Source organism: Girardinichthys multiradiatus, chromosome 2, assembly GCF_021462225.1.
Source record: "Girardinichthys multiradiatus isolate DD_20200921_A chromosome 2, DD_fGirMul_XY1, whole genome shotgun sequence".
Taxonomy (NCBI): Eukaryota; Metazoa; Chordata; class Actinopteri; order Cyprinodontiformes; family Goodeidae; genus Girardinichthys; species Girardinichthys multiradiatus.
This window is the reverse complement of record NC_061795.1, coordinates 22,257,126-22,280,503: the sequence shown is the minus strand read 5'-3', so window position 1 is coordinate 22,280,503 and position 23,378 is coordinate 22,257,126. Positions and strand designations below refer to the sequence as shown.

Genomic DNA, 23,378 nt, shown 5'->3' with positions numbered 1-23,378 from the left:
TGTGGGTATATATTCCTAGTAATTCAAAGCTGTAGTTTTCCAAGCTTAACACAAGAGGGTGCTGTCTACATGTCCATAACTGATAAAAACTGACACTATGGTTTGTACTGATTCCCTGTTTATCAAAGTAAGATATAAAAACAGAGGGTCTCTGAAGTAGCAGGTCTCACAGCAACAGAAACACTAGAAAGATGAAGCCATATATTACACCATGAGACTTGTTAATTACCTAGAAACTGGACAGCAAAGTAGCAAGCTTCACTGAGCAGAGTCCACTGGATGATGACCTTTTCTGCTGTGTAGAGACCATTCCACATAATGAGGGCCAGGCCTAGAAAAGGATATGATGAAAGAGAATTTATAGGTTAGGGGTTTAGGGGCTTGGGAATACAAACAGAGCAAAGAGAAAGCTCAAGGGAGCGATGCGTTTCATCTATGAGAAAAACGGTTCAGTTGAAGCTGCTCTGTAATCTTTAACGAAATGTACACAGGATAGCTCATCATTCATTAGATTCAAGTCTTCAAAATGTCTGTGCTATAAAATGTCATCTTGTATTCCTCAGGTCTACTTTCCTGTATTTCACTCCCACCGACAGACTAGTGAGGCTATGGGAAGAAGAAAGGGTGGGCAGCGAGGTGGGAGGGCTGATGGACTGTATCCTCTCCCTGCCAGGATCCATCTGTGTGGCAGATGAGACTCCATCCTTCACCCCCGCTGCTGCACCTTGTCTTGCAAGACATCCCCCCCTCCCTCTCTGCTAATCCCTGAAGCTCTGCTGACATTTATCATAATGAAGCCAGGCTCTTGCTGGCCTTATGGAGCTCAAAGCTGATTAATTCGCATGTTGCCTTGCAGTGCAGCATTTATGGTTTTATCTTACCAAAACAGTAATCGGAGATTTTTGATGTTTGTATTTTAGATTTCTAATAGAGATACTGAAAAACCTCATATTATATCAGTGAAAGCCTTATATCTAAGCGCTACCATGTTGCACTACACATCTAGATTATTCAATGTTCTCTTGTCTTTGGCATTTAGAAGCGTGGCTAACTGTTGTTAAAACCCATATTTTTTTTAATGTTTTTTTTCCCCTTTACTGAAAAATGTATTAAAATTAAAGGCTGGGGTCTTAATTGTCCCTGTGAGATTATGCTACTGCAATAAACATTCATTTATTTTTACAACTTTTTAAATACAATTTCCAGGGATCCCAATAACTGTGGAGGGCTCTGTCTTCCCACATGTATCATGTGTTAAGATGAATTTTTGATTAGTTTTACATTTGTTATGTCATGTTAATAAAGCACTAAAATCTAAGGAGCGATGTACTATTTTGCCAAGACTCTAAAAAGGATGTGTCTAAGCATGCTTCATACATGAAATGAACAAGTTCTACAGGTCAGGCTGACAACACTCTCTTTGGTGTGGAGATTGTTACAGAGTGAAGAACACTCAGTTAGCTATTTCCAGTATCCAGGAGGCATTTAAAATGCACTCAGAGGCACAGAGATGTAAGTAGCTATTTTAAAAGGACACTATATTTTCCATGTCATGTCGAGACATGTCAGTTCACTTGGGCAGCGAGAGAGAGCAAGACCTTCAGCAGATAACAAAAAGGCTGAATGGCGTACAGGAAAGTTTCTCCGTTTTATCCTTTGGAGCTTTCAGTCTCTCCTGAAATATACTGGTTTGAAAATGCATGCAGCCTTTTGGAAATCTTAGCTAAGCTAAGCTACACCCTCTAGAGGAATACTCATGGGGAAGTCACTTAGCTGAACAATATATCAAATCGCAATCCGCATTGCAATATCAGTGTTTGCAATACACATAATTAGTGTAAAGATCTACACTGTCTGGAAATAAACACGAAGAGGGCCATTTTCATAGCTGTAGGAGTGCTAATCGTGCTTATAAGCTGGTGAACTACATTATTATATGTCTGTTTTAGTATAATAAATCCCTTTTTACAGTTATCTCTCTCTCACAAAGCTGCATCACATCCCAATGCTGAAGTTATATACTAGAACTACAATTACAGTTACGATTAGCTTACATAAATCTTTCCTTTCGATGATGCCCGTGTGGTCTGCTATATTGAACAGCTTTAATAAATACATAATGGCTCTTCATGACAGGAAGAGCTGAAAAAATGTTTGAATGGTGTTCCAATATCTTTGTCTAATTTACTTCCTAAGGAGAAATTTACATCAGCTAAAATTGGTACCAGCAGGTCAGAGCTTTTTAAAAATTTGACTGGAAGCTCACCATAAAATTCTCACCAGTGCATCTCTTGTTTCTAATCAAAAACTGTTAGTATACAGTGGATGTCCCCTATTGGTTTTAGAGCAGAGGTAGGACAGTCATTAAAGTGCTGGTTCTCTGACAAATGCTGGGTCTCACTGTGAAGAAGAGAGAACTTAGCTGTAAGATATATTCACAGCCTTTGGTTACTCACATCTGTTCCTTTCTCCCTCTCGCGCTACCTGGCCTTTATTCATTGTGAGCCCCTCTTTACGGAGCCATCACAGCCTTTTAATCAACTGACAGACAGCCCCGTCTCAAATTAGGGTCATTAAAATGATTGCTGTCTATCTCTAAAATACACTCTGTCTAAGAGCAGAGCAAAGCACAAACAGCATAATTACCTGGCTTATTTATAATCAATGTCTGTTGCCTGTAAAGGACCTGGCACAAAAGACCCAGAATAAAAACTAAATAAACCTCAATTCACTGGGTTTAGAGTCAGCAAGCTGCAAAACTGAAACGGAGCATAGCACATTTTCTTCTGTCTGAGTTTCAAAACTATCCACAGAGACAGCCCTGGCATCTCTCACCAAGTTCCCCCAAGATTTAAACTTGACATATGAACCCGCAGAAAGAAGAGGCGACTGGAGCATTAGTTGTTAGTATTGTAGAGGACTGCTCTCCATGCCTCTAGCATGCCTTTATGGAGAACTGAACTGTATCAGATTAAAGCAGCATCTGTTTGGAGCCTGAAGGAGAGATTCTTGAAGCAGAAAGAGAACTCTTTATGTCATCTCTGAATGAAGAGTGTGTGTGTGTGTGTGTGTGAGTTCTAATGAATGCATTAGAAACCACTATGGCAAGAAAAAACATGCAGTGGTTGAGCAGTGTATATTTTTTGTATTTGTATAAATACATATTAAAACACTGTGTGTGTCAATATCGTGAAAGCATTCAGTACAGTCATTGCCTATGATGGGACCTTGGGTGCCTTTTGCATGTCTTCCTTGCAATTGAGAGCATTTTGATACTTACTAAGCAAGGCTGCCCCATAAAGGCGGACAGAGATGCTGGTTGTGAAAAGCTCCTCCTCAAAAACAAGCTCGTAGAGCTGGTTGGGAAACACCAGAGCCTGTTTGGGGAAAAGAAAAGCTTAACACAGCTCTGTCATATCAACACAGTAGCATTCTGTGCTTCCCAAAGTCTTTTGGTTTGTGAGTCAGTGTCATTGTTCATGCCAAGAACACTGGGGATATTGAGAATTTGATAGCGGTGCTGACAAAGAGGGAGTTGTGTGTGCAGATAACGCTCAGCAATACAGTGGACATGAATCTGCAGATAGCTGAGCGCCTGATTTAGCAAAATCCTACTTCCATTTTTTCCCCAAACCTGTGGTTTTTCCTGCATTCATCTGCACATTTTTTATTGATGTCAAATAAAATTGATTGACTTCTAGGTTATGATAAAACACTTACTGTTACAGCCATTACTGTGAAACCCACCGCAGAGATGAGTATCCACACCCTAAGAGGAGAGAAAACAAAGCATCCCCTTATGAATCAGTTCTAAAACAAATAGAAACAACACTGCGTTGAACTGGATGCTGCTCTGATGTCAAGTCAAAGAGCACTTTAAGTCTCACCTCAGCCCTATCGGCTCTCGCACCGCAAACTTCAATTCATTTCCGAGCATCTGACTAATCTGTGAGCAAACAGGGCAACAGAGGAGAAAACAAAAGGGAAATGAGTTATAAGAGGGGAAATGTTATCACAATCCTGCCATCTAACCAGATATTCATCATCTCCTAATCCTCAACAAGCAGGGATGGAAATGACTCTTTAGTTGTACTTAATGCTGTGCAGCTATTAAAAAGAGGCACTTTAAATCAACCTCGGGGAGGGGAAGAACAGATAATTATGTTAATTAGAGACTTTAAAAGTCCTCACCTCCTAATGACCTGTTTGTCATAACAGCATCTCACAACGCATTCTTAACGGATAATCAAGGGCTGTTGCTACGCCAAAAGAAAACATTATCGTTGTGAAATAAAATTAAACGTTGAAACAGAAACAACCACAAACTGGTATTTGTGGAAGTCTGTTGTGTGTAGAGTAAAAACTTTTAGAGAAACCAAATAACTGCAACACAAACTGAACTCTATTTTATCGGGATTTTGTGTGATGAACCAACACAAAGTGGTGCAGAACCTGTAAACTACAACAAAGAAGATACATAGCTTTCATTTTATACAGGTAGTTGTACAAAGTTTTGACCCTGGAAGCTGAACACATATGAATGCCACAGTTTGCAGATAGTTCGACAGACAGCCACCCCAGATAGCATCCCAATAAAATACATTAAAGTGTGTGCTTGTAATGCAACAGAATGAGCAAAAGGTTCAAGAGGTATGATACAAGATAAACACACAAATGTCAAACTGTTCCTGAAAGTCTGTAGCCGATCCAGAGAAACTGTAGGAGAAACCAAATAACTGCACCAGTGACGGCCATTATCTTACAAAGATTTGATCAACACCATTAATAAACATGTTGTTACATGATGCCACTTAAAACAAATGTCATGCACTAATACTGAGAAAGCCAAGTCAAAGGTTATCATGTTCAGGAAAAGCATTTCCTTTCATATCTTTTAGAAGACGCCAGAACACAAATTTCCTGAAACTATATTCAAACTCTGCCACATCAGATCCAAGGAGGAGTAGAGTGATCACTGCAGGCCCATTAACACAAATAATCCTGTTGGTTTCATTTTTCAGTTTATAAAATTAAGGAAGGTCGTGGTACTTAAAGCAGCTTAAGAAATACAGAAAATGTGCAAACACTAGAGCTAAAAAAAGAAATCGATCGGTTGATTTTACACTAGATCAACTATGATTGCTAACTGGTCCGTCGTAAAGTAAAAATCCAATCTTTTTTATCCATCACTGAATGCACCATACTGAGCCTAACAGGCTACGCTATAAACACTGTTGGTGTGGAAGTTGATAGTGAGGAAACAACTTGGTGTAGTGAGGTGTACATAATGAAGCTGGAACTAGCTTCCGGAAACCAAACTGTTTTGTACAGAGAGATGTCAGACGGTTATTAAGGCTCCTGCTTTTAAACAGGTGAGACTTCAGTATTTCAGACTTCAGTACTAAATAGGAAGCTGGATGTATTATAGCAAAGATGCTTTGTTTTATCTTTTTGAAGAGTCAAACTGTCACAGAGGATGTTGGATCAGGAAATGATGGCAGTCTTTTGGAATCTCAAAGTTAATGTAAGAGTTTACTTGCTCTACTGCAGGGCTGTCAACCTCCAGTCTTTGACGGCTGGTTTCCGGGAACTTATTGTCCCTCGTCCAAGGCGCCTGAATCAAATGGCTGAACGGTCTCCCCAGCATGCAGTCAAATACTAGAGAGTATTGCTAACATCCTAATTATTTAATTAAGGTGTGCTGAAGCTGAGCTGCATTTAAAAGTTGCAGCTCACTGGTCCCTAAGGACAGGAGTTTGACAACCTTGTTCTACAGGAAATACACACAGTGACTGCTGTTAGTTATGCTAAGTGTGATAATATGAGATGACATAGAGGGAAGTTTAAAATGTCAACCCTGAAGTCATTTAATTGTTCTAAAATAAAAGTGAAATCCTGTTCAACAGCAAAGCAGTGTAACCCTGAATGCTCTCACATACACACAGTGTGATGTCGCCTCTACTCCTAATATAAATAATTCATAATTACAGTAATCACAGAAAGGCTTCTTAAGGCTTTAATATAGTTATTATGTTAGTTATCTCACATAAGAGTAAGTCAGAGCTTTTTCCTCTTAATATAAAGTTGGACACAGCTGTAATCTGTTGTAAAGTTGAAGAGATATGCTACAATTATTATTTTTTTAATTAATTTGGTTGAGTTTCACTAATAGACACCTCTGTCCTTTAACCTGGAGGATTTTATTGTATTTATAGGATTTTAAACTTAACTTTGGGCTGTTTGATAAAGAAAATACAGTTTTATTTTACTGTAAACACTTTTGTATTAAATACAAGTAAAATATCAACCTATCTACCATATTGAAAGCAATATTTTCTCATAATAATTGTAAAAGAGAAATCAAAATGACCCAGAAATTGGTTCTACAGGTCAGAGTTTTACAAACTCGGGTCATCAGATATTGGTTAGGTCTCTAATAGATGCACTTCTGAACAACCCTGCATTTAATAAAACCAACTAAGATAATATCTGTGTATTGATTTGATGACTGAAACTGAAGCATGTGACAATTTACAAATGATTTCTTGTGGAAAGAGTAATACATTTATTCTTAAAAACAACAACTTACAGCCATCATGTAATGTCCATATAAGGACAGGATGCAGATGGACAAAATCAAATGAAAAAATAAAAACCAAAATATGTTTGATGGAGCACTGTGTCATTCGTTCAACATACATCTAAGATGTTCAATACTTTCTGTTCAATATTTAAATTTTTACTGTGTGTATAGCTGTATGTTAAGAAAAGTTAAGTGACAGCTAATTCTCATATGCAAAGAACACAAGCTCTGTCCTTATGTGGGAAAATGTTCTCAGAAATGCACTGACCCATTTAGATTTTCTTGTTCAGCCTAGGATAGAGAAGGGCAAGGGGTCAAGAAACTTCCTCACAAAAAAGCTGAGTAATAATACTAAAACACAGCCAGGTTTTACCCAAACAACTCTTCTTAAATTCCATTACCCTTTTTTTCTTTACTTTTATAATCTCTAGGAAAAAAAAAAAAAAATCACACATTACATCGAGAAATAAAACCAGACATTATCTCAAACATCACAAAACAAAACAGCTTTTACTGCGTCTCCAACATCAATCAGATTCCTTCATCCTGAAATGCCTCTTCTCTAATAGAAGTGCAGTGTTGGGAGTCAGACAGCGTTACCGAAACAAGAAAAACTTGGAGAACCCAATGGGAGAGAAAGGATGAATCATTTTCTGGCTTGCAGTTTACAGGGAATTCACCATCAATTGAAAAGTAATTTTCTGATTGACAACATTGTGAAATATCAGAGTGAATGAACAAAAAGTACTCTTATACTCAGACATAAGAAGATGGCATAGAAGGGTTTAGCCTTAAATGTATCGCTTTATTTCATCTTTTTAGATTCAGTGTTTAGATTTTCATTATTTATATACAAACATGCAATTTAAAACATTTATGTTAAACAATAGAGCCTTTATAGTTTATGTTTTATGTACAAGAAGCTGTCTTGAAAGGAGCAGCGAATAAGCAAGAACGCCAATAAACCTTCAGATTATTTCTAAAGATTTCCCCCCTGGGTGCTGCCGGCCTCTTTGAACACGTAGAGAAGACTCCCTTGAAGCCAAACCCTAAAAATTGCTGAAATGAAAAGTTGCACTCTGAAACCATCACATCCTTCCTTGCTCTGCAGCTGACGCATCCGTTTATGAGTCCCTGTGCACCAGCTGTGAACACACGACCAGGTGAATCAGCCTTCCTGCGCCACGGTTCCAGGGGCTGGTTTTGACAGGAACACATAAATATTCATGAACGCCATGACAAATACTGAAAGGGAACTGAGAGTTCACCAATGGCACTGGATTGGCTGGCAGTGTGGAAAAAAACAAAACAAAAACAGGAAAGAGATACAAACAGACCTAATTACAGCTCATGTTCACATTAGTCAGTCAGTGACGTCCAAAAAGGACTTGGCTTATTTTTTTAGCCACAGAGCATAAACATTATTCAAATATATTAGTCAGTTTTAAGGGGAAATTTCAAAAGTATTTACACTGTTTAAACTTTTTCACATTTTGTTACATCCCAGCTACACATCAGTGGGATTTCATGTGATATACCAAAAGAAAATAGGGTAAAAATTATTACATGGATGAACAATGATACATGGTATACATATCTTTTCTGAAATAATAATCTGAAAAGTGCGGTGTGCATTTGTATTTAGCCCTCTTTAGACAGAATTAAATAAAATCCAGTGCAATGATGACCTTCGAAAGTCACCTAAATTATACAAGGACTTAACCTCTGTGTAATTTAACCTTAGTATAAATACAGCGGTCCTAAAAAGCCAAGCAAAAAGAGCTTTAATCAAAATCAGTCCAGAAGCTCACAATTACTTTGGAAGAACTCTAGTCAGATGAGACTAAAGTGAACCTTTCTGGCCTACATGCAAAATGCTATGAGGAGTGGAAAACTAACACTGCATGTAACACTGAACACAACATCCCCACCACACATCAGAACATGGTGATGGCAGTATTATGTTGAGGGGATGATTTTCTTTAGCAGACACACCGAAGCTGAAAACAAAGTTGAGCGTTTTGGCTAGGGATGCTCCGATCAGGCTTTTTGCTGCGGATTCCGATACCGATCATCCATGAGTTCCGATCATTGCCGATCACATGGATTGGCAGTAAATTTTTCAATTTAGCTATAAGGACTACTGGCTACATGATGTGGAAAAAAGGAACCATAGAATCACCTTAATTTAGATGAAAAACTTGTTTTTAGTTACTTTTTCAAAATACAAAATGCAAAAAACTTGTAGGCACAATGCAGCAAATATTCAGCGAAAAGGACAACTGAAAAACCTGCTATCAGTAATGCAATCTTTAACAGAGTTAAATCATTAAGCCTCTAGGCGAATAATGCAGTAAGTCAAATAAATCTCACATTGCCTAAATCAAATTATGTCAAGTAAAAAAGGAATTGTTCAAAGGCAGGTTGCATTCAAATAAACTGTCATGAGTGTATGAGCAAACTGTTGTGGATTGTCAGAAAAAAACTAAATGTTTACCTTTCTTATAATTTACTAAACAAATCAATACAATGGGTCTGTTGCTTCATATATAAAATAAAATAGCCAATTTGCAACTTAAACAACATTAACATGGTCTTAAAGATCTTGAAACAGAAAAACAGCACAAGTAAAATTAAAGTGCATTAAAGAGATGGGTGGCTCTGAGAGGTAGATTATCATCTCTGATGGTGTTGGACTGTCGGTGTGAGCCTGTTGCGGGGTTTCTTCTGCCAGGATCTCACCGAATATTAAAGACAAAGATCCTGGTTGTGGCACTTTCTCTGCTGGCTCCCCTGTGCTGTTAGCTTCAGGTTCTTGGTTTGGATCCCTCTGAGCGGCTTCTGTCATCGGACCAAGAAGCAGTTTGTGTGTTTTGGTCTTGAGTACTTCAGAATAAAATCTGTCTTTGTACCTTTAGGGGAGGGGGTCACATTCATTTTCAGGCCAGTTGAGAATAAAAAATTTAACTATGTTGCTTTTATAATTTCTATAATGCTTTTTTTAATCCATCATTATTTGATGATGATTAGCTCACCTTGGGTCTATGACTGTTGCCAAACATCTTCAATGTCAGCAAATCTTTTGGTGACAGCTTCCTGCAACGTGTCCTTAGTTGTCTTCAAACCATGATCTGCTGCAGTCTCTTTGGTTAGAAGACGCTTTAAAACCATCACAGAGGGTATGACATCAGCAGCAGATGCGGTTGAAGAGCATATTTCCTTAGACAGCTCTTCAAAAGGTTCCAGCAGTGTTGTCATGTTTTCAATCAATTTCCACTGAGAAGATGTAAAGATTGCAGGTAGCTCAAAGTCAGCTGCATAAACGCCCAATACTTGTTTTGCTCAAGGAGACTGTGGAGCATATAATAAGTGCTATTCCACCTAGTGCTGACATCTTGCTGCAGTCTTTTGGTGGGCTGGCTGAGTTGTTTCTGTACACTCTGAAGTCTTGCATACGCTAATGGGGAGTGCCTGAAGTGCCCCACAATGCGTCTCCCTTTGGCAATAATGTCACTTACACTGCGCTGTGACAACACTGCCTCATGGATGGCCAGCTGCAGGGTGTGTGCCATACACCCCAAACTTGGTAAACCAGCATCTGTCATAGCTTTCACCATGTTTCTGGCATTATCTCTCATTATCACGTGTATCTTGTCTTTTGGAATATGCCATGTTTGAAACATTTTCTCAAATGTGGTGGCTAAAGCTACAGCAGTATGGGAAGCAGAAAACTCCTGGGCATGCAGAACAGCTTTATGAAGTTGAAAATCCGAATCAATCCAGTGAGCTGTTAAATTTAGCATCGACACAAGACTGACGTCCGAGCTCCATATATCACTCGTGAAACTTAAAGAGGATGAGATGCCTTCTTTAAGGAGATGTTGGACGTGAGAGTACACTGTCTGGTGGAGCTCGGGCAGGGCTACATCTCTGAAGTACTTACGTCCCGGTGACGCCCAGCGGGGTCCAAGCGTGAGAGCAGTCGGCGGAACCCAGCGTCTTCCACCACGGAGAAAGGCTGGTCATCTAGCCCGATGAATTCAACTATTTTTTGGGTTATTTCCTTAGCCTTCTCACTGTCACGCTCATACGAGCGAGTGTTGGCAATGGTGGGGTGCGTTAACTGCTGTCTGACTGCTCCGGTTGTCTTCTTTTCATTCTCTGCAGTGAGCCTCGAAAACTCACCATACTCTGCCAAGTGCTTGTTCTTTAACTGTCGTATTAAATTTGTTGTGTTGAAGCATTTTGACGTGCTTCCCCCTCGAGGTATTTTACCGTTGCGTGTGTTGCAGGACGCAAACTTCACATCACTCTCACAGACCGTATAAAAGCTCCATACAGCCGACATGTTTGTTTAGGATTTGCCGCCGCGCGCTTGCGCAGTTTGTAGGACATTGGGAGCTACACTACACTGCAAAGTATGAGGTACATGTGGTCGGGTTCTGTAATGAAAGACACTGATCGGCACACGTCGATTACATACTTTTTAACGGAAATCGGCAGATAATGATCGGTGGCCGATTGATCGGGACACCACTAGTTTTGGCCGACACTGCAAAGCCATGTGCCATCCTGGCAAACATGGTGGGATGCTTTTCTTTAGAAGCTGGTCAGAGTTGATGGAGAAGATGGCTGGAGCTAAATTAAGAGCAATCCTGAAGAAAACCTACTGGAGGCTGGAGGGGGTGTTAAACCTCGCACATAGAGAACAACCCTAAACAGTGTGTGCTACAATGACCTTGTCAAAGTTCACACCTAGATCCGACTTGAAAGTCAATGTTTACAGACACTCTCCATCCAATCTGACAGAGCTCAAGCTATTTTGCAAAGAATAGGCAAAAAGTTTAACATATAGATGTGTAAAGATGGTAGAAACTTACTTAGAAGGACCTGCAGCTGTACCTGCAGTGAGAGGTGTTTCTACAGTGTTGACTAAATACAAATGCTTGCCACACCTTTCCTTCCACATCATAATTATACGCTAGTTTATGGAAAACACCAATAAAACACAATGAAGTTTATGACTGCAGTGTGTTGCTGTAAGCTGTTTTGCATTACAGCAGATAAATGGCAGCAGCTATTTCATGTGTCCCAGTCAAGCCCCTGAGGCTGAAGAATATACTCAAAACATTTAAGGTATGGTGTGTTATGAGGGCTTGAGTCAAGGTTTGTTTGTTGCTACATCACCATAGCACTTGTTAGGAATAATCTTTATTAATATGCTTATAGCTGTTTTTCCCATTTATACCATAGTGAGGTAAAGTATAAGTTCTAATGTTTCCCTTTTGTTACAATAGGATAAGAAGCTCATAGACATACAGTACAAGGATAAATGGCCCAAGGTTTGTCATGAACAACTTGAGGCTGGGGCACTGGGTTTGATAGTGGAGCAGCCGGTATAACTGGGTTGATTAGAAAGCCACAGCACACTTCGATTAGGGATGGACACCCACTACTACACAATCTAACAGATAGACACCACAATGGTGACACATAGTCTACTGATAATCACGGAGGGAGGGCACATACATTGCATTGAAGTGCCAGATATGAAACTACATGTGACCTTCTATCGAGGCTCTTCGTCATCCTTTTACAAACTGCGACGGTCCGAGACGGGAGCCTCAGCGCTGATCTCTGTAATCATTCCTCTGCCTTAACTTAGATTAAAGGAGCTAAAAGTTAGAAACTGGTTGAGAGTCGTTCCTTTAAGAGTCTTTAGATAGAGTGGTGACTGTTTCCGGGCAGAACATTATTCGGGTCAATGAAGCCGTTAGTAACAATAGACAAGACAAACAACATCTCCTGGCATGTTTGCACCAACAGAAGACAGCACAGATTCAAATCCACAAATGTTCCTCAGTTCTCTTTGTTATAATCTTATCAGTGAAGGAGTCAGGAAGAGACCGTTGGCAGACTACACTTCCCTCCTTTGTTTATAGGACCCACATGGTTAAGTTCAACCTTTTCCTTTAGTGTTAAACTTAAGCAGACCAAGTTTACTTTTAGATTTAATCCCACGGGCCTTTTCTCCACACAATCCTGTGGCAAGGTTGAAGTGAAGAATAACAGTAACACAATAGTGAAGAAACATAATTTAAATCTAAATTTAGATCAATGTCACATCTAAAATACAGTAGCCTGCAGTTCCAACCACATACAAATACTGTTTTACTTTAATTCCTGCTGTTGCTGGTTTGCCCAGTCGTTACTGAAGAATCTGTCTCTAATCAAATAATTGTCAGTGGCAGATACAGAGAGATGCATAGCTGTTATAAGTGATTTCCTTTATATGCGTCTGTTTTCGTGACTACAATGACTGAAAGAGATTTATGTGACAGATGTCTGGGTTAGGGTCTGCGCTAAAACATTGAGAGAGAAAACAAACAGTCAGGAAGGCTGAGAAAAAGGGGGCTGACATCTCATCACAAGCCATCAGCCGCCACCGTATGCCTGCTCCCTTCTGTTCTGTTCTCTTTGCTCGCTTCCCTGATTAATGTTTCAGTGCAGTCTTGTGCTGCTATGCACATTGTGATGAAATCTTACATTAAAAAAAAAACCAGAAATTGTGATATTTTAGTCCTGTGGAAGGAGAGAAATTATTCAAAAGATGCAACTGTGGCATGAAATCAAGAGATTTGTTTTTTCTTTTTAAACAAACCAGCATGTGAGCCATTTTGCTTTGGTATGCATTGTCCATGCATATGGACACATACATGTGAGGAAGTAATCTGGTGGTCTCCCAGGGGAGCCAGTCATATCTCAGCGGAACTGCATCAGCTTAGTGCATAACGTGATCTACATTCCCTGAAGCATGAGAGACAAATGCCCACGACAGAGAGATGAGCCAATTAACGGCCGACTATGGCTTAAAATGCCTCTGTGGGTTAAAAACTGCATCTGGCATTGTTCTTTATGCACTATTGGATTGATGATAGTTTAACTAAACCGCTTTCATTTATAATAGAGTTGTTTGTTGCCCTAATGCCCTCGCTTTTGGTGTGAACTTCAGCAGAAAGGAGGCTTGATGCGAGGCATCCTGACCTTTGAGCGGTGCACTTCCCCATCATCGTCCTCACCACCAACTCCAAGGATCTTCCGGCTCTTTAGACGGCTTATCAGGTCTGTCTGACTGTGCTTCTTCATTAGGGGAGGATGAGTTTTAGATGCCATGGTGCACACCTGAAACACAAGAGGAAACAACAGACATGGTTGGTACTGTTGGTGGGGAAAAAAAAGGGAGAACCAATGGCCTAGTAAGGAACTAGAATCTACCAATCTACAAGTAATAGTAATACCCTTGTGGACTTGACTTACGTAACACAATTACATAATACAACTCTTATAAATACAAGCAAGTCTCCTAAATCAAGGAAGAAGCAGGGCAGACAGAATACGCGGTTGCAAATATGTGTGATACTGACACACACATAGAAATACACACAGAAGTATATGTATATATACTCTGCTTGGCCAAAAAAAAAGTCGCCACCAAAAAAAAGGTCACACACTCTATAATATTTTGTTGGACCGCCTTTAGCTTTGATTATATATATATATATATATATATATATATATATATATACACACACACACACGCTGCTCAAAAAAATAAAGGGAACACTCAAATAACACATCCTAGATCCAAATGAATGAAATATTCTCATTGAACACTTTGTTCTGTACAAAGTTGAATGTGTTGACAACAAAATCACACAAAAATCATCATTGGGAATCAAATTTATTAACCAATGGAGGCCTGGATTTGGAGTCACACGCAAAATTAAAGTGGAAAAACACACTAGAGGTTGATCCAACTTTGATGTAATGTCCTTAAAACAAGTCAAAATGAGGCTCAGTATTGTGTGTGGCCTCCATGTGTCTGTATGACCTCCCTACAACGCCTGGGCATGCTCCTGATGAGACGGTGGATGGTCTCCTGAGGGATCTCCTCCCAGACCTGGACTAAAGCATCTGGACAGTCTGTGGTGCAACATGACGTTAGTGGATGGAGCGAGACATGATGTCCTAGATGTGCTCAATCAGATTCAGGTCTGGGGAACGGGCGGGTCAGTCCATAGCTTCAACGTCTTCATCTTGCAGGAACTGCTGACACACTCCAGCCACATGAGGTCTAGCATTGTCCTGCATTAGGAGGAACCCAGGGCCAACCGTACCAGCATATGGTCTCACAAGGGGTCTGAGGATGTCATCTCAGTACCTAATGGCAGTCAGGCTTCCTCTGGTGAGCACATGGAGGGCCGCAATGACACCCCACACCATTACTGACCCACTGTCAAACAAGTCATGCTGAAGGATGTTGGAGGCAGCGGATCGCTCTCCACGGTGTCTCCAAACTCTGTCACGTCTGTCACATGTGCTCAGTGTGAACCTGCTTTCATCTGTGAAGAGCACAGGGCGCCAGTGGCGAATTTGCCAATCCTGGTGTTCTCTGGCAAATGCCAAGCGTCCTGCACAGTGTTGGGCTGTTAGCCCAACCCCCATTTGTGGACGTGGGGCCCTCATACCATCCTCATGGAGTCGGTTTCTAACCGTTTGTGCAGACACATGCACATTTGTGGCCTGTTGGAGGTCATTTTGCAGGGCTCTGGCAGTGCTCCTCCTGTTCCTACTAGCACAAAGGCCGAGGTAGCGGTCCTGCTGCTGGTTTGTCGCCTTCCTACGGCCTCTTCCACGTCTCCTGGTGTACTGGCCTGTCTCCTGGTGGCGCCTTCTTGCCACAGCTCGCATTGATGTGCCATCCTGGATGAGCTGCACTACCTGAGCCACTTGTGTGGGTTGTAGAGTCCGTCTCATGCTACCACGAGTGTGAAAGCACCACCAACATTCAAAAGTGACCGAAACATCAGCCAGAAAGCATAGGTACTGAGAAGTGGTCAGTGGTCCCTACCTGCAGAACCACTCCTTTATTGAGTGTGTCTTGCCCCAAGATTTCCCCCTGTTGTCTATTCTATTTGCACAACAACATGTGAAATTGATTGTCAATCAGTGTTGCTTTCTAAGTGGAATTAAACATTAAATCCCAGCTAAAAAGCTCCACTGCAAAAATAACAAGCGGTAGTTTCAACTGCTTATTCAGTCGGGTAAAAGTTTACAAGGAATTCCTTTGAGGCTTGCCTTACTGTTACTACAGTGACACTGTTGAGAAGCATAAACAGTGACTTTTGGATTCAGCAGGTACAAGCAATAGTTCCACTAAGAGAGAAACCATGCTGACTCAATAAGTTGCATCATAATTAAGGGGAGGCTAAAACGCATGTGCCAGCATGAGTGATCTCATGCACATGAAGGGACAGCCAAAAATTGATGGCTACACCACAGGATAGTGGTCTTGAGAAGAAAAACAAGGGCAGTTATTGAACTTTACTTCCAGGGACAAGGACAATGTTTTCACGTCAGGAAGGAAATAACTGTTAGCATTCAGATAAAACAGCTTAATGTGTTATAATTCACACAAAAACAACAAAAATACTTGAACATGTTTTATCAATACTAGTTGAAAATGCAAAACTTTCTATTGTTGCATGTGAGTGACAACTTGATGCCTTTAACTTTCATACCGCTATTAACTGCACACCACTGGAAATCTGGCCTGCATGCAAGATAAGAGCTCTTCACCATATCTACATTCAATTAAGAAGAACATAAGGAAAATACTGATGATGAGGAAAAAAGCTAAGAAATAATAAATTCCTGTAAGCAGACGGACATAATTAAGATTCATCAGAGACTTTGTTCTCCATCCCTGCTGGATGTGAATACATTCACAGGGAAAACTATTACAATCAAAGTGCTCTTCATTGTCATGTACATTTAGGGCATAATTATGCTGGTTGATAATGGACTCTAGAGATGGCTGTGAGGGTCTAATTCCTCAAATGAGCCTCAACAAAATCTGCCATTCCAAACTGAGTAGTAGTTCAAATTCCAAGATGATTTTTCTTACCCTGGGGAATCAGGAAAGCCACGATTGATTTAAGACAAAGCCATAAATCAGGGCCTCTCATAGTTCATGATCAAAGGTCTAAATCTGATTTCTAGATAAGGTCAGAGGTCCAGAACAACTAGTGATGAGCAAATTCCTTTTATTGAAATTGTTTACCATTTACAGGGAAATTTAATGGTGCTTTAGGCCCACAACTGTGTGTTGTTAGCCTAATTCACTCTAATTTCTGACAATAACACTTAATGGGCATTCTAAATTTATAGTGTCTCAGTCTAAATGTGATTAATTACTTATCATACCCTAATAAATTGTATTTGTTGAAACACAAGAATAAACAAAACAAATAACCAAACCTAAAATTTTTATATAAAAAAAACAAATTTTTTCAGATATAGGCTTAAACTTTCCACTCAATGTCAGCTGTATTACATGTTCTGCAATAGTATTGTGACTGTGCTCTTACAACCTCATTTCCTAAGAATGTAATTCAGGATGTTTGGTTGGATTTTTGTCTGGTAGGGGCAGATCTTTTGCACCCCCACTAGGCCTGCAAAATGTGTGTGTGTGCAATATGCAAGAACTGTCTTGACTGCAATAAGTGTCAGCTAATTATTTAAGTAACATGCATTCAGGTTCTTCTCTATGTTGTAATATATTTGGTGATACTAGTTGTTTAATGCAACATTAAAACATTTCTGAAGGTAAAAAGATGGTGAGGTGGTCAAGTCTTTAGGAAAAAACTAAGTTGTGTCAGGGTGTGACATTTTTGGACTTTGTTTAGATATTTTAGGTTTTGTAATCATGATTGTTTAGTTCTTTTGCTCTCTCTACCGCCTCCTAATGTTTTGTTGTTTTCTCTCCTTTTTCATTCTTAGTTTTCTTAATGGTTGCTTTCTTATTACATTGTGTGTCATTGTTATTGTTGATTATTATTATTATTATAGTTCTTTGTCTTCCTTGGATTCTCTAGTTTAGTTTCTCATTTAGTATCCCTGTGTTTATTTATGTTAGGTATTTGTTCTCTCTCCTAGTTTAGTTTCTATAGTTTCAGCCTCCCTTAAAGGTTAGCTTTAGTTATTGTTTACTTTTGTTTTGCACATATTCTTGTTCTCACATTCTGTTTCCTTTCCAGTTTCTTCAGTAAGTGTTTGGTTTAGGTTTTGTTTATTACGGTCGAGGTTTTTCTTTATGGGTTCTTTGTTAATTATTTAGGTTTTGGTGTTTCTTCTATTCCTTCTAGTTTCTCAGTTTAATTTAGTTAATCATTATTCTAGGTTCTTATGTTTCTTTTGGTTGTTTATCTTCATCCATAGTTTTGCTTAGATCTGTTTTCCCCGAGTTTGTTTTTTCAGTCCTTTACTTATAGTTTTGTAGTCAGGTTCCTTTTGGTTATGTTATTGTCTAGCTCCTCTCGTGTTCCCTTTGTTTTCTGTTCGGTCACCGTAGCAACTATTCACATCCCCTCAGTTCTCTACAACCTGGTCCACACCTGACTTCCATCTCCCCTGATTTCCTGCCTCTCAGTCTCATTGGTCCATAATCCACTTCCCTCTGTTTATAAGCTCACTGGTTTTGTTTGTTCTTCGCTGGCTCCTCCCGTTCATTACCCTCGACTATGTTCTTCGTATAACCATGTTCCTGCAGAGTATACTTTCGTAAGTTTTTGGATTTTCGACTTATTGTTTGTTTCTGCAGTGCTGTGCTTTGTTTTTCGAAATCCTTGGAATAAAGATTGAAGACTTTTACAACATGCTGCTGCCAAGCTCTTGTCTGCGCTTTGGTCAACCTGAATCTCAGAACACGACAAGTTGTTATGATGGCCAAGCAGCAACTTTATTAAAACCTTGTTGCAATGGATATCGAGCATTTTCTTTCATTTTTTGTATGGAGTAACTACTCATTATCAAGGGTCTATGCTTGCTATGAACCAAAAGCAGAACGTTTACTAACAGATTATCACAATATTCAATAATATTATTGCATATTGTGGAGGGCTAACCCCCAGTCAAGGATATTAGAGGCTGCAAAGCTGAGGACAAAATTAGTAGAACAAAAATGAAAAAAATATTCTTTTGTGAAAACACAGATTTGTAAAATTGCTTTGTGATTGCTAAAATGGAAGGCTCTAAGTGATTCTAAATGAAGAGATAATTGGAGCAGTTTTCTCCCAAACAAATGTCAGTCTGAAGCACAGATGACCTATCCCCCGATTGCTTTTATTATATTGCATTATGTTCTGGAAACTGATAATTCATTGTGAATCAATTGCCAAACCACTGCTAAATAAACAGGTTGTTGATTCTGTACTTTAAAACCTCTTTTGATATTGTAAACTCACCAGCTGTCCCCTTGTCACAGGTAAAAGGGGAAATAATCTCCTCTTTCATCACCATATCAAAGGGCTTATCTAGGGTTATGGGTTGTATGTGATCCCCAGAAATCATTCAAAATTCCAGCAAAGACTTTTCTGATTGTACATTCCCATTCAAAAATGCTGTTCACAATTGTCACTTTAAGTGGTAGAACCCAACATTGATTACACATTACAAATACCCTTGCATGCTGTCTCTCTCCATCAGTGTCCCCACCAGTGCTTCTTGACTTGCAAGAGTAATGCTGATACAGTTGCCTAGCAACTGCCAAAGGACCAATTGCCTCTTCTGAACTGAAAGCCCTTTCATGATTAAAACCACCTTTGACAAAGGTGTGTCCGTGTTAAGGGGCCACTACTGACCCCAGGGCATTTTAGCTGACATCCTTGAAAAGATCAAAAAAAACCAAAACAAACAAACTTCAGATTCTCAGAGAGATTTCGTGTGAGAACTGAAAACTTGAAAAGAGACTGAACCTCAAACATCTTAAGTGTGTTACAGACGTTATCGTCTAGAAAAAAGCAAGAACAATATGAGCAGCAGGCCATACTGCCTTGGTTCCTTTTTCAACATTTGTGACTGAGTATGTGCTGCAGAGAAGAGAATCTGTTAAACACATGAGGAAGATATTGTGGGAAAGGTGTGAACTCCCTGAGAGATTTTTGGCTAGCAACCATAAAGATGCTCTACAAAAATGATTGTATTTTAGGAACAAAGCTGTGTGTGGAAGAACAACTGTGATCAAACGTGCTACTCTAAATAAGAGGGAGGACTGAGAGACCTTGTTACGCTACACCTCCCCCCCCCCCAATAAACAACAGGACAAAGTCAGTAAATACTCCCACTACCAGGTCTGGGATATTAAACAGCACCTTATGGCAGAGAAACTAGCATGTCCATTTCTATTAAAGTGCCTATTTTTTACCAACTTAATTAGGTAATACTTCTTTCATGGATAATTATAATAATTATAACTTTTTAATCGCCCAGACAAATAGTTGTGTTCCAGCAGGGCAAACTGTAACCTTAAGGTTAAAGGATGTGGCCTGTCCTTGTAGAATCAGATCAGACATCACTGACCTTTATTCAATTCCAGATGCTGCATGAGTGTTTGTGTCAGAGACATAATTTCCTTGTGCCAAGATTACTAATCCTACCAACTGCTTTGATACTAAACTGGGTTACAATTTCCCATAAAATGCAAATGTTAACTCAACCTTTTAATGTACAGACCTTTTCACCAAATGCAACACTTTTTAAAGATCAAATTAGCATTTATTGCACAGGAAAAAAAAGGTCTTAAACCTCTGAATGGATTGCAAAGATAAGGTCTCGGGGGACATAATGATATGGTGACGTGCTTCCATCACAGGGTCAGTGTTTACCTTTGTCCACAACACTTCACTTCAGGCTAAATGCCAACTGTCAGGAAGAGGGGAAACTAACAATGATGTTTAAATGAGTGGTAACGGAACATAGTTTCTTTCAAGTAAACATGTTTTGCTGGCAAACAAAACCAAATAGAGAAAACTTATACAATTCCTGGCACTATTGCTGTGTGGCTTTCATAATACCTAAAAATATTTTTGTTGCTCTGCAAAATTATAAAAAAAAAAAATGCATTTAATTATAATTTTAGTTAAACGTTTCAGAACAAATATTTAGGTTACTTTGAAAGATAATTAGTAGTACGACCATCTTATTACTGCATATGTAACTTTTGTCTACATGTCTTATAATATAAATTCATATGTAATTTAGTAGTTTGCAGAAATAGCATCACCAAGCAGAGAGCCCAATGCTAAATAATTCAATCGAGTGCACCTTGCAACATACAACATAATGCATTGTGTCTGTTCTTAATTTAAAGACTTTATTATTAAAATGCCATGTTCTGAGCATTGAATTGAGTTTCTTTTTTTTACATGTATTGACATTTAGAATGCATTTAAAAATGTGCAATAAATGTTTTTTTGGGTTTTTTTAAGTTCATCACCCTTGTTTACTGATGTATGTTAATTTACTAAGAGTATTTCTTGATTGATTAATCGGAAAAGAAATTACTCCACTACTACAATAATTGATAGCTGCAGCCCTAGTCTGAACTGATGAAGATACATTCATTTCAGCTTGCTCAATGTTTAAAGTGGCTCGAAAAGCAGGGTAGTTGGATCTTTCTTTTGAATAATTCAGCTAGAAATTCTTGACCACTTGGAGACACAAAGACATTGTAGCAAGTTAAAAAAAACATTTTTTTTACCCACCACACATCTAACAAATATGAGAATTAGTTATTTTATAACCAATTCTCATAATGGGTATTGTGATATTAGCTTTGACATTTATCTCCATGGCTAATAACTATCTAGCAATCTAAGAGTTGGACTCCTTTTGTAAGGAGAAAAATATGGTAGTCATTAATAAAAGATAATAACTTTACGGGTATTAGGCTTCACCACAGCAGCTTCACAACAGACAAGTCAGCACTGTGAATACATGCGCATGAATACATTAATTCAGATGTACAGTTGAGGACAAAATCATACGCCCCCTATGAAAATTTTATAAGGGAGATGGAATTTTTAATCCAGCCTTTTCAAACATTCTAGATTTATGTTACTGGTCTTATTTTACTTTGCTCACAGGAAGGAAATTACTTCCCAAAAGAGACAAAATAAACAGCCCCCAAGAAAACTGAACATTTTATTGAACAGGAGCTAAAACCACTGTTGTTCAATAATGCTCAAAGCTTATTGCTCAAGTTAAAACAGAGATTCCTCCCAATTTACACAAAGTATGAGAACTCCAGGAAGGCTTTGAGCTATCACATGAGAAAGTATCAAGCCAGAAACAAAATAGATGAGTTGAGAAAGAAAGTGTATGCTCACAATTATCATCCAGAAATACAAAGAGAGTCACGAAGCACAGAGGAAATTCGGCAGGGGAAGACAGTGGAAATGCAAAACCCATTGATTCTTAATAATCATTGCAATATTACTGCATGCAATAACACAATGCCAAATGACTGCTTGGACGCAATATTGGGTAGGCTATAATATTTCAACAGCTGTGCATTGAAGCTCTGCTTTCCAAAAATATAAAAGGGCCACTAGGATGGACGTTTGGTGTACATTATACCTTTAAATGACATAGACAAGTATCCAAAATCAGAAAGCTCAGGGAGAGTGGAATTGGTGTTTAGAAAACACAATATTCAACAACAAAAATTGCTATGTCCAGTATTGTATTGTGCACCCCTAGTAGGAAGCAAATGTTTCCAAAGAAAACTAGCGAGCAATGTTTTAAAAGACCCCAGAGCAACTACCAAGACACTAATGAATTTCTCAGCACTTAGGAAATACTTTGGAAGGGGGTGTTGTGGTAGTGCCTAACTCCAGCATTCAAACGTAAACCAAGGTAGGCTTAAAGACAACTAATAGAACAACTCTGGCATGATGTAACCCTGACAAAAAACTGCCAGATTTAACTCATTGGCTGCAGTTTAAAGTTCAGTCTTTAACAAAAGCCTTTGCCACTGAATCTTATGCAAAAGAGAAGTAGAGACACACGAGCATGCAGAACCTTTAATAAAATAGATCCTCTTCTTCGCCCACCACCTCACATTTACCCGATTGTGACGTCAATGAAGCCAAGAAGCCAAGGAACTAAGTAGATCAGAGAGGGTCATTATATTGTGTGAATGGAAGGATTGATCTTGTCTACATCTATCGAGGGACGCTTCAACTCAGACTTCATCCAGTCACCTGAGGCAAGAGTTTTCTGCATGACAGATGCTGAATCTGGTGTAGTGTGAATTATAGATGAGGGTTAGTTTGTAGCACAAGGTAAGAGAAAAACAGATGAATGTGGAAAGTAGTTCCTGGGATAGCTGGTGAAGGGAGAAAGTGAATTTCTATTCAAAGTCAAAGGAGGCCAACAAAGAATGTTATGGAGTCTGCATGGAACACAAAAAAGGCCTGTAAACAAAGCTGAGCTGAATGATATTGCTCCTCAGTACTATCAATAGATTACTGTGCAGAACCAAACACATAATACTGTTAGATCATCCGTGGACAGTTGCTGTGGAATGAACTGGCTGTAATGATCACTGGGATTTCCAGTTGGCTCTCTAATTTTCAGTTGTTACATCACAGTGAGGAAATTTACTCTTTTAGCACTCTTTTAGTAGACTAAAGCCAAAACAGTCATTAAAGGGGTTTCCTACACCTTTTAAAATACTCTTAGGAAGTTAAAATAACAAAAAGCTTGGTCTCTCACCAGTAACTAACAATAGTAAAACAAAGAACAATTCTCAGCAGTAATTCTGCTGAAAAGTTTCCAAATTATTGGCATCACAACTGTATACTTTTCCTCCACAACAACAATTTCAGGCACCGTCCTAGTATGATCTCAGCTGTCGGGATTGTGGATAATCAGTAAGATTACAGCGTTATTG

The 23,378-nt window shown here is 39.1% G+C and overlaps 1 protein-coding gene across 2 annotated transcripts in view; it reads right to left on the bottom strand.

The window, feature by feature from the left end:
• LOC124859917 (tumor protein p53-inducible protein 11-like) overlaps positions 1 to 23,378 on the bottom strand; it is a 58,279-nt gene that overhangs the window by 3,052 nt on the left and 31,849 nt on the right. For both annotated transcript variants that reach the window (XM_047352817.1, XM_047352827.1), the window contains exons 2-6: positions 13,628 to 13,765; positions 3,888 to 3,946; positions 3,721 to 3,769; positions 3,281 to 3,377; positions 230 to 331 (exon numbers count right to left, since the gene is read on the bottom strand). In XM_047352817.1, coding sequence (XP_047208773.1) covers positions 230 to 331; positions 3,281 to 3,377; positions 3,721 to 3,769; positions 3,888 to 3,946; positions 13,628 to 13,756 — 436 coding nt within the window. In that variant the 5' untranslated portion in view covers positions 13,757 to 13,765. The remainder of the gene's footprint in view (positions 1 to 229; positions 332 to 3,280; positions 3,378 to 3,720; positions 3,770 to 3,887; positions 3,947 to 13,627; positions 13,766 to 23,378) is intronic.